This window comes from Microchirus variegatus (genome assembly GCF_963457635.1).
Source record: "Microchirus variegatus genome assembly, chromosome: 8".
In the NCBI taxonomy this organism is placed as follows: Eukaryota; Metazoa; Chordata; class Actinopteri; order Pleuronectiformes; family Soleidae; genus Microchirus; species Microchirus variegatus.
Genome location: NC_139809.1, coordinates 11,671,463 through 11,692,706, shown reverse-complemented (window position 1 = coordinate 11,692,706; position 21,244 = coordinate 11,671,463). Strand labels below are relative to the sequence as shown.

Genomic DNA, 21,244 nt, shown 5'->3' with positions numbered 1-21,244 from the left:
CGCGGCTGACCGTGGAGAAAACAAAAACCATGTGAGCCGACGTTTACGCTGAAATGGAAACGGGTTTCCTGATGAACTCGGCAGGTCAGCTGTCCTGGCTCTGATTTCACAGTAATTCACATTTATGGTTATCGCTTTTTTTTTTTTTAATGGTTGTCGTTTGAAAATGAACCTCAAAATCGATTTATGGCTTTTACAGGTGCTTTTATAATTATTTCTCAATCTTTCCCATATATATATATATTTATATATCTCTCTCTCTATGTATATGTACGCCTTTTTTTTTTTGCTCACAGAAGCTAACAGGTGAACAGCTTACACTTGCAGACATAAAAAGTCACTATTGTTATGACTGTGGATGAGAAACTGTGTGTGCTGCTGTCAGTGTGTGTGTGTGTCCGACTCAGTCCACCTTAAAAAGTAAACTATCAACAGTCACCGCCAACGACAACAAACCGTCTGACGTCCGTCTACCGGGGGGGGGGAGAGCGTGCGGCTACCTGCTGTTGCCACGGTTACAGCACACGGCTGCGGTTGTAACATCCCGTAAAAAGTCCTTCCTGCTACAGCGTTATCACGTTGCCGTCCTCTCTCATGCTCTCTCGACTGTTACTGGCCGCGTTCTCGTTGTGTCTGGACGTCGTCGACGAGGAGCTGTCATTCAGCGACGCCCCGACGCTGTTGGGCAACGAGATGCTCTGCGGGAGGGGCCTCGGCGCGGTGGAGTGCGGCGGCCGGTTGTTCGTCGAGTCTCTGTTGAGGTTTGTGTTGTAGCTGTTGTTGAGCCGGTGCGACTCGTAGGGCGCCAGGAGGTCGTTCTCTAAGATGAGGTCGCCATCGTCGTCGTCGTCGTCGCTGTCGCCCTCTGCGATGCTGTTGCTGTGGTAACAAACACACGACAGGTGAAGGTTGAATAAAATCATGGCGATGCATTAGGGCCTTTATCGCACTTGCTGGTTTGCATTTCCGGAAGCATTGGAAGTGTGATTTCTAGTGCTAACGCTAACGTTAACACGTGATGCGTTTCCATGACGACTGACCGGAAAAAGGCGAGCGCGACGTCATGTTTACGTGAATCCCGATTGTTAAAATGAATCTCTAAAGTAACGCTAAACTTAACTAAACACACATACGCAGCACACAGGTACGCTGGTTATTTGTAGTGCTGTTCTTTTCGTTTAATAAACAGACTGCTCCAGCTCCAGACTGTAGGCGCGCTAACGGCGCTTAAGGAGCTAACGCAGCTAACTGGTAAACGGTACCAGGACTCCGGTGCCACGGCACGAAAAACTGCGTTACTTTAGCGACTACTTTTAGCAATTATAACAATCATTTCTTATTGCGTGAATAGTCCCGAGTCATACCTTGCGGTGATGGGGTTGCTCTGAGAGGCGGGGCTTGGCGAGTCATGCGACAAAGCCGAGCCAGTCGATCCGGCAGAGCCCACAGAACCGGAGTTTCCCATTGAGGTTTTACTGTTCCCACGATGCACCACGTTGTTCCTCTGGTTCGCTGGTTTCACAGTCACAATGAGGTTGTGACTGTTGGCCACCATCATGTCTGTAACCTGAAACCAAACAGAGGATCACAGCTTTGAAAGGAAAATAAATTCTCCTTTAACTTAGCAAAATATAATATTTAGGAGAAATTTATACTTCCTGGTGCACTTATTTAGCTTTTTTCTCCACTATTGTAACAGTGCGACTGAATTTTCCACAACTTCACATTATTTCATGAATTTCCTGAAGTTGACGCTCTGAATTTACGCTCAAAGAAAGATCCATCTCTTGCTTAAAGTCCTCAAAAAGGCCAGAATTAACATTACTTCAGGAACTATCTCTTCTGAAATGACAATTTTCAGACTCAAGGTAGAATTTTGACCTTGGACATTTTGAATTGAACAAATATTTACCTGGTCCAAAGATTTTCCCGCCACATCGATGCCGTTCACCTCAAGAATCTCGTCGTTGACAGCTAGCAGCCCTGTGCTCTCTGCCAGTCCACCGCGTACCAGACGAGATATGAACACGCCAGGAACCTACAGCAGCATGTGTCGAGTGTTTTAACATCATATCAAACCGACTTCATTGTTCTTAATTACATTCACCATCAACCTCGTTATTATTTCAAAACAAATGTGTGCACATGAAACTGTCAAATTTATCCTCTTGATTTAACCGACTGATCTTACCTTCTCCACGCCCTGCGGCGTCACACGCACGCTCACCCCGTCGCGTATGTAGAAGCCCAGTGGTTTGTGGGTACCGTGCTTGTGAAGCCGCACTCGTCTGTGCGTCTCTGGCAAAATGTCCACGTCGATGATGGACGAGATCTGTCGGAAGTTCTGCGGGAATCCGATCATAAGGCCTGGTTTGCTCTTCGAGTGGGTGGAGCCTGAGCCCGTGGGGCGCAGTCCAGTTAAGCCCAGACCCTTTTTACGTCTCTGGAGGGAGTTGGTTCCAAACACGACAGGTTCATCCTCTTCAAAAAGACAGAAAAACAGGCCATTAGTCTTACTGTGGTGTAAGACTAATGAATCAAAACACAGTCCAAAACGTATAAGACTATCTTACAAAGCAGCTTTATAGCAGTGTTTAACCATGGTTCGTTTGTTCCATCTATCTATGTATGTTAACTAGCATCTATCTATCTATCTATCTATCTATCTATCTATCTATCTATCTATCTATCTATCTATCTATCTATCTATCTATCTATCTATCTATCTATCTATCTATCTATCTATCTATCTAACTAGCATCTACCTATCTAAGCTAGGCAGCCAACAAGCATCTATCTATCTATCTATGCTAACTAGCATCTACCGAGCTAAGCTAGGTAGCTAAAGAGCATCTATCTATCTATCTATCTATCTATCTATCTATCTATCTATCTATCTATCTATCTATCTATCTATCTATCTATCTATCTATCTATCTATCTATCTATCTATCTATCTATCTATCTATCTATCACGTGGAGGAGCAGCAGACTGATAAACGATAAGATCATCATTCACATAGAGAAAGAGAGCACCAGTGCAGGTTTGTCTTCATAATCTAATCAAGTGAAACAGCACATGTGAATATCTTTTTCTGTCTTTTCAAACAATTCAGATCAAAATATTATTCTCCGAGGTAGATTTCATATGTGGAACGAGAACGTATAAATATTTTGTATTTCACTGTTATTTCATTATTCGCGTAACCATCTCTGAACTCCCTTTCTTCTGTTTATTATCTCTCTCTCTAGCTTAGCAGGACTTTATTCATTCATTTAGGATCACGGGGCCACAGCGAGACTTCGACAAAGAGGAAAAAGAAAGATGGTTCCACTTCTTCAACTTAAAGGTGGGGTAAGCAATGCTGAGGAATGATTTAATATGATGATGATGATGATGATGATGATGATGATGAAATAAAATCCTCCTCTAGTGTTCAAACAGAGAGGAATGATTCATGGTTGTTACAATTAACCGATTATTAATTGACTGCTAATCTGAATGTGAACCATTTTGATAATCTATCAAATTCAATGTGAATTTGAGTACATGATAAATTTGAGGTTTGAGAACCAACAGACTACATTTTCTGACATTTTAAGGACCAACACGGATTGATTAATAGAGCAAATAATCAATAGATGATTCAATTATTAAATAATCATCAGTTGCCAGCCTAGAATGATTACAATACATGGGATTTTTTCATAATATTTATCAAAACAATAACCAGGACCACAACTGTCCCTTTAAAGAAGCCTGTCAGGCTATGAGTATGTGTGCAATATTTAGTATCATTACTTTTTAAATGTGATCTTTTTTTTTAAGATTGCACCAGCATAAGAACTAATCTAAACTAGTCTAAAATGTAAACAAGTTGGTGACGGACGCACAGAGATTAATATCTGGTCACTGGGCTGAGACAGTGAGGCAGATTAAGCTGTGATCGATTTAATCTCACGTCTGTAATCCTGTGGTCGTTCTTCGGTGGCAGAAGATTATACACACACACACACATAACATGGACACACTGTGGATTATGACCAGCAGGGAACCATATGAATAACTTTAAGCTGTGTTGATGATAGTAGTGGGATTGAAACGATTCCCACTCCAGATTCCAAACAACGTGATGATGATGACAGATGTGATCCATCATGTGCCGATTTCCTTGCTACCCTTTTCATATAAAGCACAATATTTGTGTCTCAGAGGGTTAAAAGGCAATTGTTCTATGAAGTTTGAACACAAGAGACCCCAGAGCTGCAGTCAACTTTACTATGAGAAATATTCCTCTGTTACTTTCTCTATAGAGGTTTTACAGGATACGTAATCTCATTTGGAAATGTAATAATAATATATGTGCAGCCCTGCAGGAGACTGATGTTTGTTTCCTCTGTAAAACGGAGCTGGTTCACTTTATTTATGATGGAATCACCGCCTTAACGGAGTATTTATTTCTATAAAGACATGGGCCTCCTGGTGCGCCTGTCACTGACACTCCCTGTCGAGTTTTATCCGAGGGCAGGAACAAACGACGGTGGACTTTCTTTTTTTTTGCTCGCAGAATACAGCTGACACACCCGTTCTGTTTTAAGCATGTCCAGTTTCTATTTCAGTCTGGCTGTAACAACAGAGTTGCCTGTCTCCATTATCAGCTGGATTGTATTACAGCTTTGAGGGAATGCGTTCTGGAAGACTTCCACGCACACTCCCGAAGGCTCGCCGAGGAACAACACCTTACTTTGTGTTGCTGTTTGCGAAAGTCAGTACATGCATGTGTGTGTGTGTGTGTGTGTGTTTTTTTTTTCTTCCTCTCCAAACTTTATATACACAACACTAAAGCCCAATTTATACTTCTGCGTAAAGTGCTCTGCGTAGGCTACGTAGAGACTCTGCGTCGACGCAGAGACTGTCGAAGATCCTCTGCGTTGTCTCAGTCTGCACAAAATATTTTTTAAGTGTCCGTCACTCCGTCAAGGGACAACGGAGACGGCAAGAGCTGCGATTGGTCCTCAGGACAGGCCGAGCGAAGCTGCTCTGTGCCGGCTCTCAGTGCGCTCCGGGCGTCCTGACAGAGGTGGAGCTGATCCCCGCCGATAACGCCGCTGCCGAACTATAAATACGTCATATCTATACACACACAGCACATGTTTAGACTCTAAATGGCCAATTTCACGCCTCAAATTATCTTAAAACTGCGTTCCGTCACACAGAAAAGTGAGAAACGGCCACTGTTTCAACAACAACAGTCTTTCTCTCTCTTTCTTTCTCGGACGCCATTGCTCACTGCAGCCAGAAGCACAACAACCTTGCGCAGCGACCCCTACTGATCGGGCGGGAAATTGCAGCGAGTGTCCGTCACCACGACGCAGAAGTATAAATGCTCGAGGCGTCTCCGTGGTGACGCAGACGGATAACGCATACGCAGTCAGAGAAGTATAATGTGGCCTTAACACAAGCACACCAAGCTTATGTTCCTGCACTCCAGCCTACAAGCTGAGATTTGAAAGGGTTCAACACACGGGCAAATAATAAAGCAATACAAGCAATAAAACAAGACATGACATCGCAAAGATTGGTGTTAAGAAAAGGTTTAAAATTGGTAGCAACTGCTTTATCCTCCACATGAGTTTTACTGATCCCAGGTGACGGTGGACAGGTCATTCCAACGCAGGACAACGATCATTCACTCTCACATTCACGTTTACAGTCGATTAAAGCTCCCATAATATGGAAGTACCAATTAATTCTGTTTTTTAGTGTGTATCTGCCTCCATTAAGAAGCCCTGAAGGTTCTAAACAAACAGTTCAGCCATTGCTGAGAACGCTGTGTTGTATTGTAATCTCGGCCTCAGCGAGATCTATGAAAAACCCCATTCTGGTTACGTAAACAGCTTTTCTCCTGAACAGCGGATCCCCTCCTGCTCTGGGCACTAGTCCGGGCACATCCAGTTGCGTACATTGAACCGCAGAAGAAGAATAACGTCCGTTGTGGAGGTGTTTCACGAGCGACGGTCAGACTCCGGGTCAAAGTCGTAAAAAAGGGACTGCGGCGGGGGGTCGTGACAAAGCTATTTTTAAACATTGTTAAAACAATGTTTTGATTGTTTTGAGTAGCAGTGCATCCACCTTTCCAGAGGGGGGAGCTGCGCTTCTGAGAGCTGATGTGCTAATTACGTGAGGTATTGGCCAATCACAACACAGTTCTGTCCTCTGGAGGTGAGATTTCAGTCTGAAACAGCGCGGCTGAAGAGAGCTTCAGTGAGGAGAGATTTCTATCAGCTCATTTACAGCAACTAGTTAATGTATGTAATTAGACCTCCATAGCTCACATAAATGTGCAACAGGACCACTCTCTGGGATTAATGGTGTCCAATTAACCTCTGCATGTTTTTGGACTACCAGGATCTGAACTGGTGACCTTCTTCAAACAATGCTAGCAACTGCACCACCGTATGGCCGAGCCTCATCTCCACAAGCAGGAAATTCCAAGGTCAATCAAACCTTAATTAAATCAAAAATTATAATAATAATAATAGTCTCAACAAACAAAAGGGTCCAACCTTAGGCCCAGGAAAGACCCATACAAGCTTTAAAGGTGAAACTACAGATACCTTTTTCGTCCAAACCACTAATTAGAAAATCACTAACAACAGCTTAACATTAGTGCTGTCAGAATCAATAAAGTCTTTGTCAGACTGAAAAACCGCAGCAGTACAGACAGACAGTTTTATTGTTTTTCCGTGTTGCTATGAACACACCACGCTGTCACTTGTAGATCACCTGCCTCGTCGCTACTATTTGAATAAACTCTTGCGTGTGCCAGGCGATCAGGGTGTGGCCACAGTTGTTGCAGTGTGTGCTCAGTTTCAGCTCATGAACAGCACCGAAGGAGCAGGTTTGCTGCTTCCTGGAAATCAGTTCCACTTATCCTTTAAATGAAACCGACTAAACAGCGTTTGTTCAATATAGTAACACACATATATTCCACTTCTTAATGCAGCGGCTGTGTCATTAGTTGTTGTGTTAGCTCATTCTGCAATAGACACTGACTTCACGTTGAATAAAAATCAGCAGAATTTGAATTGCTTTTGTAATTTGTATCCTCGTGGGCATCGGAGAGCCGTGTTAGACTAAGAAGGACGCCTCCAATTTCACAGTCAGTGATCTGAAGAACAACCTACAGAAATAAAGAAACATGAGCACTGCCCCAGAGTTTAGTATTTGGGCTGTTAAAGGTGACAATTATGTAAAATAAGTACAACAGCTTCCTGTAATCCCAATTAAAAACCTTGCAGGGGCGTGGCGGTGGCGGCGTCTCTCATCGGACAACACTGCAACCGATGACAGACAGAAGTACAGAACCACAGATCCATCTTACTTTCCATCTCGCCGTTCACTTTTCTGTGACTTAAAAGGTCAATAAGACACTGATTCAATAAGCACTAGCTTGTAGAGCGATACAGCGCCACCTATGTAGGGTGAGTCAGACGTACAAGGCCAATAAATAGATTTTCTCCGCATATCTACACGGACTCTGCAAGTTCTCTGATTGCCAGTCTTAGTCGGACTATGGCCTTCGCTTGATTAAACTGACTTTTGGGCACCACTAGTCAGCCCATGAGCTCATTTTGACCAAATAACATTTGACACCAAGTTGCCATCGTTTTAGCGACAATAGCACCTGTAGCTATGAAATTAGCCACGGTTAAGCATTAAAGCTACTCGTACTAGCTTTGGTTATGGATGGATGGATGGATGATTCATATTGGCCGACGCACATAAATGGCGTCTCATGGCTACAGTATGTCAACAATGTCTAAGGCACAGCTACATTCTTTCAGCACTGGAATGACAACATTCCATAACCCTGAGGTGGGAAACAACATGTTTTCATCACACTTCACTGTTTAATGATGACGTCCGGCTACACTGGTATGTTTTTTAGAGAAGTGTTGATTTTTGGCTAAGTTGCTAAATTAAAAGGGGCTACGTATGTAAATATGTTTTCTGGTTTTCTTGAACACTGGACTGAGTTTCTTTGGTTTGTAGACAAAGCGAGACGTTCGAGGACGTCGTCATTTAGGAGTTTGGGAAACATTGATCAACATAATTTGTAGAACAAACAACTATTCAAGGAAATACTCGGCAGATTAAATGATTATGACATTTATTGTACAGGGTTGTCACTAAAGGTGGATTTGCCCTTCTGCTGTGGATCTTTTTCTCAATATCTTTTTTATTTATTTGTTTTTAATGTTACATTCTTTACTTTCCTGTTTTTTGGCTACATTTGCTTTTTCGCTACTTAAATCATTGAAACACCCTGCATCATTTGTTTTATAAAGCACCTTGTAACTCTGCTTGGAAAGAGGTGCTCTATAAATAAAGTTGTATTATTACACACTCACCAATTGTCTTACTGGGCTTTTGTTTAATTTAGTTGTTGAACAAAAGAGCAAACAACGTGAGGGAGGTGAAGCTAGAATCTCTGCTGGAGACAAATACCTGAACCACTGCACTCCTCAAACAACATTCTTTCTCTGTGTCACACCAGTCATTTCCCTCACTGTGTGTCCATGCGGGTGCATGTGAAGATGTTTTCTTGTGTGGGTATCTTTGTGAGGACCAAAAAAAAACCAGGAAGAGAGAGCACATTTTCAGAGAGAGACGACATTTTGGCTGATCCTCGTGTTCTGTCGCCTCTTAACCGGGATATTTGGGGAGCGAGACTTGGTTTTAGGGTTAGGGATAGAATTGGGTTTAGGTTAGAGTTAGGATAAGTGTTTGTGTGAGATGTTTAGTTGTGATGGTTAGAGTAAGGCGCTAGGAAATGCATTATCTCTATGAGTGTCCTCACTATAAATGCTACGCAAACGTGTGTGTGTGTGTGTTTCCTGACAGGGCAGGACCTCAACGGAAAGAGCCAGTCTAAAGCCTGAGGGCACAGACACTGCTAAAGCCCCCTTTAAACATGCAAACACACACACACACACTAGACTGTTTTCCCAAAACACTGGACCAACCCTGTCCTTTAATAGACCTTTAATAAAACAGATCTGTGCAAAGTTATAATTCCATGTACATACAGACATCATACAACTGGGACTGCAAGATTTAAGTAATACTTTGCATGCCAATTTTGATCATCAATATATCAGTTGGAGTGTTTCTCTTTCATGAATTAGCTTCTTACATGAGAAACAGTGTCTGGTTCTTGTTGCTCCTTTTAAAACAAAGAAACCTGATGTTTGTTTTGTTTGGACCCAAAAAACGTCATCTGTTAAGAGCTGTAAACTGCTCTTTACCAGCTTTTAGTCCAACTACTACTTTTAATATTTTCTGGTTAATTCAGTCCACTGTGAACCCAAATGTTAGAGGATATCTGATGTGTTTTTCTTTCCACAGTCTGTCTTCCTGCCCTGTGTCTGCTCTGCCCCTGGTTTGTTTCACCTGTGTCTCATTGTCTCCCCTCATCTTGTGTATTTAGTCTGTGGGCTTCCTTCCCTCTGTGTCGTAGTTCTTTATGCACAAGCTGTGCGAGTTCTTTAGAGTGCGACTTTTCCTCTGCCTCACCCTTTCGGATTCGATTTCTCTCCTGTGTACGCTCTCTTACAATTTTTGGGACGTCACTTTCTTTCTAGGTCATGTTTTTGAGTCTCTTGGTGTTCAGTTTTTTTTTTTTACTGTATGCTGGTACGTGTGTGTGTGTATATGTGGAATTCTGCCTGTGTGGGGACAAGTCCTCGAACCTTCAGAGTGAGAAAATATTATTGATGGTCACATTTTGGAATGGGTACAGCAAGAATCAGACAAGGAGAATCTACCAAACAATTTGTAGCATTTTCAACTAACCAAACAGTTTGACAGAGGTCGACTCAGTTTTTCTTTCAGACCTGACCTTCGACAACCAAAATCTGATCAGTTCACCCTTGAGTCCAAGTCAATGTTTGAACGGATTATCTTGCGGTATTACGACAATGACACATTCACAAAGCAACAAAAAGGTTTGTGGGCAACAGTGACAATGACTCTTGACCTAAAGTCCAGATAATCATTGGAAAGCGAGGAAAACTGCCAACATTTTAGGAACATACACGCTAGGTTGGACAAACCTGTTGTGGAAGGTTTCCTGGTCAAAAAACCTCACAATGATCAGGTACACAACTGAAGATTTATCCCCAACATCTGCTGGTGGTTGGCAACTATTGTTGTGGAAAAACCTTCAAGGGATATTTACCTTCGAGTCCTATCCCTGAGTACACTCTTAGAAATAAAAGTGCTAAGTAGAACCACATGAGGTTCTTCGGTTTGTCCTAATAGGAGAACCCTTTTTGGCTCCAGGTAAAACCTTTTTATAAAGGTTCCACCTGGAACCCTTTTGGAGGGAACCCTTTTAAAACCCTTTATTCAGGAAAGGGGTTTTAAAGGGTTCTCTAGATCAAAATGGGTCTTACTGGAACCATTAGTGTTACCAAGAACCCTTGAAAAACCCTTTCTTTGGGAAAGGGTTTTTAAGAAGCAAATAGTTCCAGGGAAAACCTCAGCTTTTGTAGAAGGACCCATTTGGAACCCTTTTTTCTAAGAGTGTAGTACCCAAAGAAATACCAACACAGGGGAGAACAAGCAAACAATTAGATCTGGTGACCTTCATGCTGTGAGGAAACTGCCAGGTGTTACCGCATGGCAGGTTATTTCTGCAAGATCCTGAACTACATCACCAAAAATTGTGAGTGCTTATTATGTGAGTGATCTCATGTGGATATCGCAAGTTATTATCTGCACGTGTGTGTGTCCATTATCTGTCCCAAATGCATCACAAGTCTCCCATTAACTGTGTGTGTGTGTGTGTGTGTGTAACAGTGACCTCACTGTAGTGCCCACCATCTGGAGCCCAAGGGGCTGCCATATGGCTGGTTTGAGTGCAGGTCCACAAGCTTGTGTAGAGAGGAGAGAGAGAGGGAGGGCATACAAGATGAAACACATACTCAGCTCATGCCGTGAGGGTGTGATATTAACCCTCAGTGGGACAATATATCATAAATATATCATGTCAGTTTTCCTGACCAAAAAAATAAGGCGATTGCATTAACTATAAAATTAGGCTTCCTATTTTTGCATCGCAGACTAGCTTTCATGCTATATTTGTGACCATCTTAATGTGAAAACCAATAATCTTAAACTAGACCATTGTAAATAATGAGGCCCTGGGCGCAGGCTCAGTAACACCAGTCAATTTTGATCAATTGTTGGAAATGTGATCTGTTTTGTGCAGTAAAAGCAGATCCACGTGAAAAAAATAAAACGCCATTGGTGAGATTCCCGTAGTTCAGCAGTTCCAAATTGTGTGCTAATCAGTGTCACAGCTAACCCACATACAACAAATGCTACAGTCAGATCAAACGCAAACTAACAGGTAACGCTGCTGCAGGCCGGAAACTGATCAAATTTAACATCTTCCATCTCTATAGAGCTAATTAATATTGGTGTGACCTGATTATGGACTTGTATATGTGCCATGAGAAGGTGAAATTCGTGGGAATCGGTGAGTCGCTAGCTGTTAGCATCATGCTGCATTGACTGGCGTCTGTCCTGCAGGCTTATAAAAACAAGAGGCCTTGTGTCTAATTGTCCGTGCGTATAAATAAATAATCGACTCATATCCGCACAGCAGTAATAAAGTGTTTTGAATGTTTTTGACTGACAGAACGCTAAACACATCTGCTAGCTGAATAAAAACTAGTGCTGGGTGCGTTAGCAAGTTAACGGTGTCAACGTTAACGCAAGTTAACTCATGATGCATTTCCATGACGACTGACCCGAAAGACGCATTTGACGTCATGTTTACGTGACTCTGGATTGTTAAAATGAGTCCCTAAAGTAACTCCAAACTTTAAAAACAGAGGCACACATACGCAGTACACAGGTACGCTGTTAAATAAACAGACCGCTCCAGTTCGACTGTAGGCGCGCTATCTGCGCTAAATGAGCCAATTCTGCTAACTCGTACATGTTGCCTGGACTCCGGTGTCACGTAAACATGACGTCATGCATGTCTTTTTTCGGGTCAGTTGTCATGGAAACGCGTCATGCGTTAACATGCATTAAGTGCATTATCCTAACGCTAACTTACCTCTCACTCAATGTTAGCAGAAACTCTCAAAGCATAATTAAGAAAATGGATTAATGGATGGAAACCACTACTAACTTTCCCAAACTGTGACACGTGTACCATCAGTGTACCATCATCATAGCTTCCTATGGTGGTACTTGGAGGAAAATCAGAAATACTGTTCTACTGTGTATACCAGGGTATGTGATGTACTATGTATAAAAAAGTTTGAGAACCACTGCTCTACCACAGCTCATTCTTTTTCTCCCTGAGTATTCTGTTCCAGCAGTGCCAAAGTACCACAGGCAACATTAACCCTCTTCCTTATGTCACAAGTCCTACGAGTCCATTCCAGTTTGACTAATTCCAGCTCATTAGAATAATTACTGTGATGGCAGGCCAGGAATTCAAGACAGAGGGCAGAGAAAATGAGCTGCGGACAGAAAACCTCTCTCTCTGATTGTCTTCGCTCCTCTTCATCCTTGCATCTCACCGCTTGTGCATAAATATTTGATTTCTCCTCCCATCATCATCATTGTTGATATTTTCAGCTGTCCATCGTCAGCTATTCATCCATAACTTAGACATTTCCGTTAGAGGACAGGAGGAGCGCTTTGGCACTCACAGCTAAAACTTAAATAAATGCATTCCTAAATGAATTCACACACATACATGCAAGCACAACAGCAGTATTTTATGCGTGTGTATTTTGTGTATGTGTGAGGGATGCTGTTATTTCTGGGAGAGTAATTTCCGTGGCACTCTCTGGTAGGAAGAAGATAAACCCCTCCCCACTGCATTTCTCCTCTTTTTATCTTCCTGCTATAATCCCAGTCCTCCCTTCTCAGTCTTCCATTCAATTGCTCTCCCTAGGTCTCTCAATCACCCCCCACTTGACCACGCACACACACACACACATCACAAGCTCTTGTGTAGAGTGTCATCAAGATCATAGTAAGTCTGTACTTTCTGCACGAAGACACTGATGAAAAATACTTAACCGGCGACATCATCCTGTGAATCAGCATTTCACCGCACATGACGTTATCAAACAGATTCAGGTACATCTGTGTTTCCTTTTTCATAAGAAAACAGCATATGGCGAGTATTGGCCTCCAAAATATCCTTTAAAGTCCTCACAAGGCCAAAAATACCCTCACAAAGATTATGCTTGAATCAAAAAGATTCCTCACAGCCTACTACACACGTACACACACAGCAGAATGCAGGCAATGAGGGTAGCTGATATGATTAATGCACACTTACAGAGTAAAATAATCCCACTCAGTGGTTAATGTCTCACACCAGATGGGATGCTATCACCCACACACACACACACACACACACACACACACACACACACACACACACACACACACACACACACACACACACACACACACACACACACACACACACACACACACACACACACAGGTTAGCACTAAGAACACTGCACTGATTTCCATTCATTTGGACAGCTTAAAAGATATTGTGTCCCTACCCTTAACCATAACCAGCTAATGCCTAAACCCAAATCTCAGCCCTAAATTTAACCAGTTGCTCAGAAATGAGGTTCTACCTCATTAGGACCAGGGTTTGGTCTCCATGAGGACTACTGGTCCTGAGAAGGTCAGTGTTTATGTCAGAAAAGGTCCTCAAGAGGTAAAAAAGTAAAATGTACACACACGCACACATGTTAACCCTAACCCTCATAGACATAATGTATTACCTTGACCCTTACCCCAACCTTTGACCCCAATCTCAACCCAATTCTAACCATAAAACCAGGTCTTAACCCCCAAAAAAGCCCTTTAAAGAAGTGAGTACCAGCCAAAATATCCTCACTTCATATAGTTCATACGATTGTTGGTCCCTAACAAAGCCAAAAATACAAGAACACACAGACACAGACACAGACACAGACACACACACACACAACAACCCTCAGTAAAGGTCACACGAAGGAATGAAATAAATGAGGTTGGTCAATGTCTTGTGTTTGACTTGACATGGAGGCACAGAGACTAATGAGGCTTTGAAGCAGTCATAGTTAGATGGATCTACACAAACACGCAATCGTTGAAAAGACAAATGGATCACAATGAAAATCACAGTTTTTGGGTGAGACGATCTTTTTAATGGGCCACAAAAAGAGTGGAGATGTAATGATGAATTATGCCATGCAGTGTATATGTGTGTGTGTGTATGTTTCTAAACACCATTTAGAGCAAGTTTCCTCTTGCTCTCTCCCCCCCCACCCCATATCTCGATTTTACCGAGCTCTCTTCCGCTGCCTCTCTATCCCAGACCACTGAGATAATCTGATTAACCAGAAGCTGTCGCTGATTCTGAACAACCATTGTGGTCTGCTAAGTAGCAGATAAGCATCATTACATCATGAATTATGCAAGATCCAGAAACGTGGAAAGAGAGGGCACACTGGGACAAACAGCAGTGCAGTAAGTGGAACGTACCAAACGTACCAAACGGACGTTTAAATTGTGTCACATCATTTTTCAGAATTCTTTCAAGTCGAGCCCTATTATGGTCAAAAGCTCTTGACTAAGGCTGAATCCCAATACCACCCCTTAGCCCTCCCCCTTCCCCCTACCCCTTTGTCAGAGTTCCCCTTGGCCCTCAAAACAGAGTTGAGGGAGCGAGGGGTACGAACGTTCCCCTAAGAAATGAGACACACCTCCATTACGTCATCACGTCGTCCGGACTTGACGCTCGCAGACTGCTACATCAACAAGCCGATGCGATGCTTGTTGATGTAACAATCCAAAAATGCCGTCCTCACAAGTAATGTCTGTTGCCTGGGCTATTTTTCTGTTTTTACGACTGTCAGCTGCTAACAAAGACATCGGCGGCGACGCTGTGAGGAGTGTTCACACACACAGTTACAGCGACTGCAGACCCGCTGCATTACCATAGCCACACACACACACACGGTGCAGAGGGAGAAAGCTGCTCGCAGACAGAGCGGAGTAGAGCGGGGACAGAATCTCCTGTTCTGTCCTGAAGACGTAACTGTGCACTCCGGCACAATTTGTTAATGTTAAAAAAAAAATAGCGATAGCAGCTAGCTAACCACTTACGAAAGGAACGCCGGGATAGCATCGGCTACGACTAGCTAGTAATTCAAAACAAACTTGACGAGTGATTCAGAAACACCGTTGACAATTTAAGAAGACCACAATACAATCATTACACATGACTGTCGTGATTAAAATACTGAAAATACATTGTGCGAGTCTTTAACGGCCAGCTTTCAAACTTCGCTGACAGGTGACGCGGCGGAAGCTGCGAAATTCCTCGAAGCCCTCTGTTTCAAGTGTGGTCCTGAGGAAGCTTCGTTTCGAGGGCTACGTAGCCCTACGGCTTGGCCCTACCCCTTAACCCTTATGAGAAATGAGACAGCACTACCCCTCACATGAACGCGCAAAAACAAGGGGTAGGGGGAAGGGGGAGGGCTAAGGGGTGGTATTGGGATTCAGCCTAAATGCAAAACTGCAAGGTGACTTTTGTGTGAAACTCTTCTGCCAACCTCAATATAAAGTTCTCCCCATTTGCAGCCCTCACAAACAAACGCTGCCACGTCTAATGAAGGAAACCATTTACCCAGGAGAGAACTTACAGTACATGAAAAGTGTGTCAGAGACCAAAACAACAGGCAAGCAGTTAAATCATCAGGTGGTGTGTGGAAAAAAAACTGTTTGATGTGAAGAACAAAGACCTTCCCTGCAGCTGTGAGCAGCTCCCAGCTCTGTCACACACTCTTGCACACCACCATTTGAAACTCAACGTGTCCCCCAGCTCCTCCTCATACCTCTCTTAGTTATGATGATACGGAGCAGCGGGTTGGCCAAGGAGACAGCCTTGTGGAAGTTGTCGTCGTTGTTGATCGGGAGGAGGTCCCCGTGAACGTCGGCGTATCCCAGGATCACGTCGACCCCAGGGATGTGATGAATGGTCTGGAGGAGGTGGTAGAAGTCCTGGAAACCTCCTGGACCGTTCCTCTTCAGAGCAATGCGACGGTACTCGGCCTCAAACTGAAGATGTAAAACACAAACAAAACAATGCAATTAGCACATAGGAAAGCCTACTTTTCCTATTATATCAATCACATTATATGTCAGAAAATCGACATTATGCACCATAGTCTGCCTACATTTCTCAGCCCTTGTTATTTCCGACACACTGAGTTCTATAACAATTTATACATGACACATTTTTCCACTACCTTTGCATAATTCTGAGTATTGCAACTTTATATTGATGAAGAAATAACCAAAGAGATAACTATGCATATTCAATTAATTCAACTTTATAAAAGTAAAAACAAAAAGATCGAACAATTTAACAGATTGGTCAACCTCTACTTTTAGAGAATCCTACTGGATCAGTTACCCAGTGGATCATCCAATCCCAAAGGCTTTCACTGTCCTCGGCGGGTAAAAACATCCGTCATTATTCAATGTCATCATGTGACTTGCTTACATTTTGTTTTTGACTAGGTCTGAATGTATAATAATGACAGGAAACATATTATTTAAGGTGCGGAGACGATTAAATCTTGTAATTAAACCACTAGAAATAGTTCAATTAAATGGTTTATTACAGGTGAAGGCTTGTGTTATGTAATTATATAATTGGATTAGCAGGACTATTGCCTCAACTACCTGCGTTCTTTATGCAATAGTGTTTTCATAATGAATGCTTGACTGGAACCGCCATAAATCAAAGCCTGACCAGGAAACAGAAGATTTACAAAGTTGAAACAGTAAAATCTAAGTTTCAGGGTGGAGAATAGAAAAATGGGAGCCGAAAAGGCCATAAGCAAAGCTTAAATATGTCTTAAGAAGTGTTGCAAACGCAGCAACTGGTACAAACAGGCGCACAGATGGTGATCAATGGTGACAGGAGCACACAGATGAATGTGGTACGGTTGTAGGTCTTTTAGCATTAATAGCATTTTAGAAACTGTTGATCTACTGAGACTTTCACACACAACCAACTGCAATGGTTCAGAAGAGGGGGGCCACACAGTGGCGCACATGGCTGGTTTCAAGTCCCAGTCAAGGCCTTTCTGTGTGAAGTTTGCATGTCCTCTCCCTGTGTGGGTTTTCTCCAGGTTCTTGGGTTTCCTCCCACGTGTCCAAAAACATGCAGAGGTTAAGTGGGCACTCCAAACTGTGTGCGAGTGTGTGAGTGAATGGTTCTTCGTCTCTACATGTTGGCTCTGTGACAGACAGGCGACCTGGCGACCTGTCCAGGGTGTACCCCCGATGGTTCAAAAGAGAAGCCACGGTTGTCTGGGTGAAAGAGGTCGGAGGTCAGAGGAGAATGGCTACAGCAGAAGAAGACCACACACCCCTGTAAACATCCATCCATCCGTGCTTAATCCTCACTGTAGTATAGACTCACCCTCCCTCTCTTCCCCTTTCCTGGCCATGTGCATTTGTTTTCAATGGAGCCGGCAAACATAAGCCGTGTAGTCATGTCCATGCAGGTCGACGTTCATTTTGCATGCTTCTGAGTTTGGGATGAACGTCTAAAATAACGCCATCGCTGCCTTGACCTTATAGTCGGTACCTGGCTAGCTTGCGTGTGTAGTGAAATGATGTTTCTGCAAGACACGAGACATTGCAAGACCCTCCTGATTCTGAGGACTCCGGGTCGAGAAGCCAAAACTTGCAAGGCTGTTTTTCCGCTAACAGATAGCCACCAATTAACCATTACTGTAGGAGCCAAAACAACGTTTGTTTATTTTGTGTTCTTACGGTGTAATTTGTAACTTGCGGCTCATGAGCAAACAATTTCTTTGTTGACCGTCATAATGTTATGTTTCAATTTGATAAAATAAAAGTTGTTTTTAACGTATATCGGGTCCACGTTTACGGACAATCGCCTACTCGGAATCAAAGCTGCTACAAACACAGTGTCCCCAGAGCTGTTAAATTAGCATAGTACTGCTTTAACATGTCAGTAACTGCTCTACATTCTGTTACAAGGACGTTAAGTCACTTACAAACCCGCCATGAGGTACATGTTGTAGTGTGCATGGAAACGTGTTTTGCTAGTTGCTAATTGTCTTGTTTCGAATTGTAATATTAGCTCTTAGTAGTAGTTTCGGCCACAAAACAAGTACATTGTGCGCACAAAATAATATCTCGCAGCCTCAAAATAGTATTTCATGGCCACAAAATAGTATTTCATGGCCACAAAATAGTATTTCGTAGCCTCGAAATAGTACTTTGTGGCCTCAAAATAGTATTTCGTAGCCTCAAAATAGTATTTTGTGGCAACATTTGTTTTGACCATGTCATGTCCGGGGCTCCGTAGAAATGATATTAGTCACCGTGTGAAGATATTGGAAAGAAACATGCCAAGTTGTGACAGCTACAAACGCAGCTCACACAGTAGCATGTCTGCACACCACTACACTACAGCTACTGACACAATAGTGAGGTAACACTACACTGCAGCACAGGGACACAAATGTCTGACGGGACGACTAATTGGATGAAAGTGGACAGACAATAGCGAGAGTGAAAGGAGGGGAGAAGAAAAAGGGGGGGATTGAAAGCAGCAGAGTGTGGATGTTGTGAGGCGGAGAGACTGCGGAACAGAGCGGCGGCTCCTCGGCTCCGGCAGCCCTGCTCCTTCCTCACCGCGGCAGGCAGGCAGGCAGGCAGGCAGGCAGGCAGGCAGGCAGGCAGGCAGGCCGGCCGTCAGTCTGTCCACAACCGCTCCTCGGTAAACGCCGAATACGTTCCGTGAAAATACGTGAAATGTCGACGACGTGAGGGAGAGAGTGTGGAGAAAGAGGAGACACCGCGTCTGTGTTTCCTGTCACCAAACAAACAAGGGTCAAAACGTGCCCCCATGATTTCACTCACTTTGCTCTTGACCTCCACCACAGTGTCGTAGAGTTTCAGCGGCGTCCGCTGTTGCTGCTGCTGCTGCTGAGGATAATGATGCTGCTGCTGCTGCTGTTGTTGTTGCTGCTGTTGTTGCTGCTGCTGCTGCCTCGACATCCTGCTCTCCCGGCTGGATGTTCTGCTGCTGATGAGGATGACGCTGCTGCTGCTGTTGATGCTGCTGCTCCTGCTGCTGTTGTCCTGCTGCTGCTGCTGCTGATGGTGCTGACTCGACATCCCGCTGCCCCGGCTGGCTGCTCTGCTGAGCCACTAAAAAAACACTAAAACCATCCACCGGAATTATGGTTGCTGCTGCTGCTGCTGCTGCTGCTGCTGCCTCCTCTCGCTGTCCTCCTCGGGTGATATTAAAATATGACAGGGACCATGAAGCAGGTGGTGTCGGTCGGTGTTACGTCGACTCGTGTCAGTCTCGTGCTCTCCCGTGTCACGACACGGACGCTAAAATGACAACACACATAGCGCTCGCGACAGGTGTCGTCCTGTAAATCCGGTGTGGGAAGTGCAGCGAGTGAGGAGTCCGACTACGAAACCCTTCCTCCTCCTGCTCCTCCTCCTCCTCCTCCTCTAACCTGACCGGACTGGAGCTCACAACAGAAGGGGGGCGGGGCATTAATGATAATGTACCTTTAACTTCAGGGTTGGGTCAGATTATTGTGCAACGTCGTCACGTTACTGAAAACAAAATAACATGTCAATGCATCATCAACAATGTTTTAACAAAGAAAAAAACAAATATCTGAATTGTTTTGGATACATTTTAATACGTTTATATGGAGCCACAGGGGCGTTTCAAGGTACTCAAGGGCCCCCGTGGAAAATAAACAGGGGGGCGGAAGAGTCAGGGTTTGCTTTCACGCTGCACTTTAGTGAAACTGGACGTGGACATGCAGACAATTATTAATCATGTTTATTTGATATGGACATAGCAATTACTTTGGACAAACCAGATGCATTGTTTGAGTGTTTTAGCACAGGTGCTAATTCGCAACACACAAGACAGAAAAAGATATGAAAAACAACAACAAATCAAAGGAAAATATAGAAATGCAGGCCATTTCCAGTCTAAGAAACATAAATAGGATACAGAGCAAAGGCAATATGAGCAAGCATCAACCACTTTACGGACTATTCATGTGAGCACAATCTGTTTCTTTGCCTTTTTCGAAAAAGTTCCCCCGTAAAGACTGCAAAAAGGAAATGTTGTTTCAGGAAATGTCTCCGGAACCCCCTTGGAACGACTCTAAACGCTATAGTAGTACACATGCCAGCACTGTAAGTGGTGCTGTAACGTTACACCAAAAAAAAAAATAAAGAGAAGAAGACGTAAACATTACATATATAACTAGAAAAGCCCCCCCCCCCCCCATTGATCACTCCCAAAATTGAATCACTTGCTCCTGGTCCCATTGCGGACATTTGCTAGAACTCTCTATAAGCTAGTGTGTATTGAATCAGTTTCCTGTTGACCTTTACGTGACAGAAAAACAAACGGTGACTGGCAAAATGGACGGTAAATATGGGTCTATATGTTAAGTACCTGCTGTACATCCATCATGACTGGTTGCTGTGATTTCAGAGCTTTAGGACAACAACAGAGGAGGCTCTGTCCCCTCTCAGCCTGGGGCCTCATGCAGTTGCCTATGCTGTTGCAACACCCATGGTCACAATGTATTATTACCTGCACCAGAGAGGTTGTTGTTTTTGGCTTTGTTTGTCTGTTAGGAAACCACAGATAATGGCCTAAGGAAGCAATGATTAGATTTAATCTGGTTATGGATTGAAAATGAGATTTATGTACTATTTTTAAATGGTTTACTTGGGAGACAGAGGTTTGCGCTCTCTGAGTGCTTTCTCCTGTTTCTCTTTTGTCACAACAATGGCTAGAAATATTATTTATATTTTTGTTAAACCCTTTGTAACACTAATGGGGTAAGATATTAATATTATGACATTCTTTTGATGATTAGACTATAGATTATATATTTATTTTATAAAATCGTCATGAGCAAACACAGTGTATGATCTGCACTATTATGTACAAACAAAATTAAAGTTCCACACAAGGACTGATTTCAGATGGAATCACAGCAAAACACAAGATAATTAATGTTGATATAGAATCCTCACTTTCATTTCTGATTTTCTACATAATCATACATCCAAAACTTAACACAAATGAAC

At 43.2% G+C, this 21,244-nt stretch overlaps 1 protein-coding gene across 1 annotated transcript; it reads right to left on the bottom strand.

Moving 5' to 3' along the window:
• Positions 1-563: 563 nt before the first annotated feature.
• On the bottom strand, positions 564-19,159 carry pard6a (par-6 family cell polarity regulator alpha; the record flags this gene model as incomplete). The annotated part of the gene is made up of 6 exons (XM_083893764.1): positions 564-879; positions 1,365-1,567; positions 1,913-2,038; positions 2,192-2,481; positions 15,949-16,171; positions 19,022-19,159. 6 exons carry the CDS (start codon positions 19,157-19,159, stop codon positions 564-566), a joined length of 1,296 nt encoding a protein of 431 aa, XP_083749890.1.
• Positions 19,160-21,244: the final 2,085 nt, after the last annotated feature.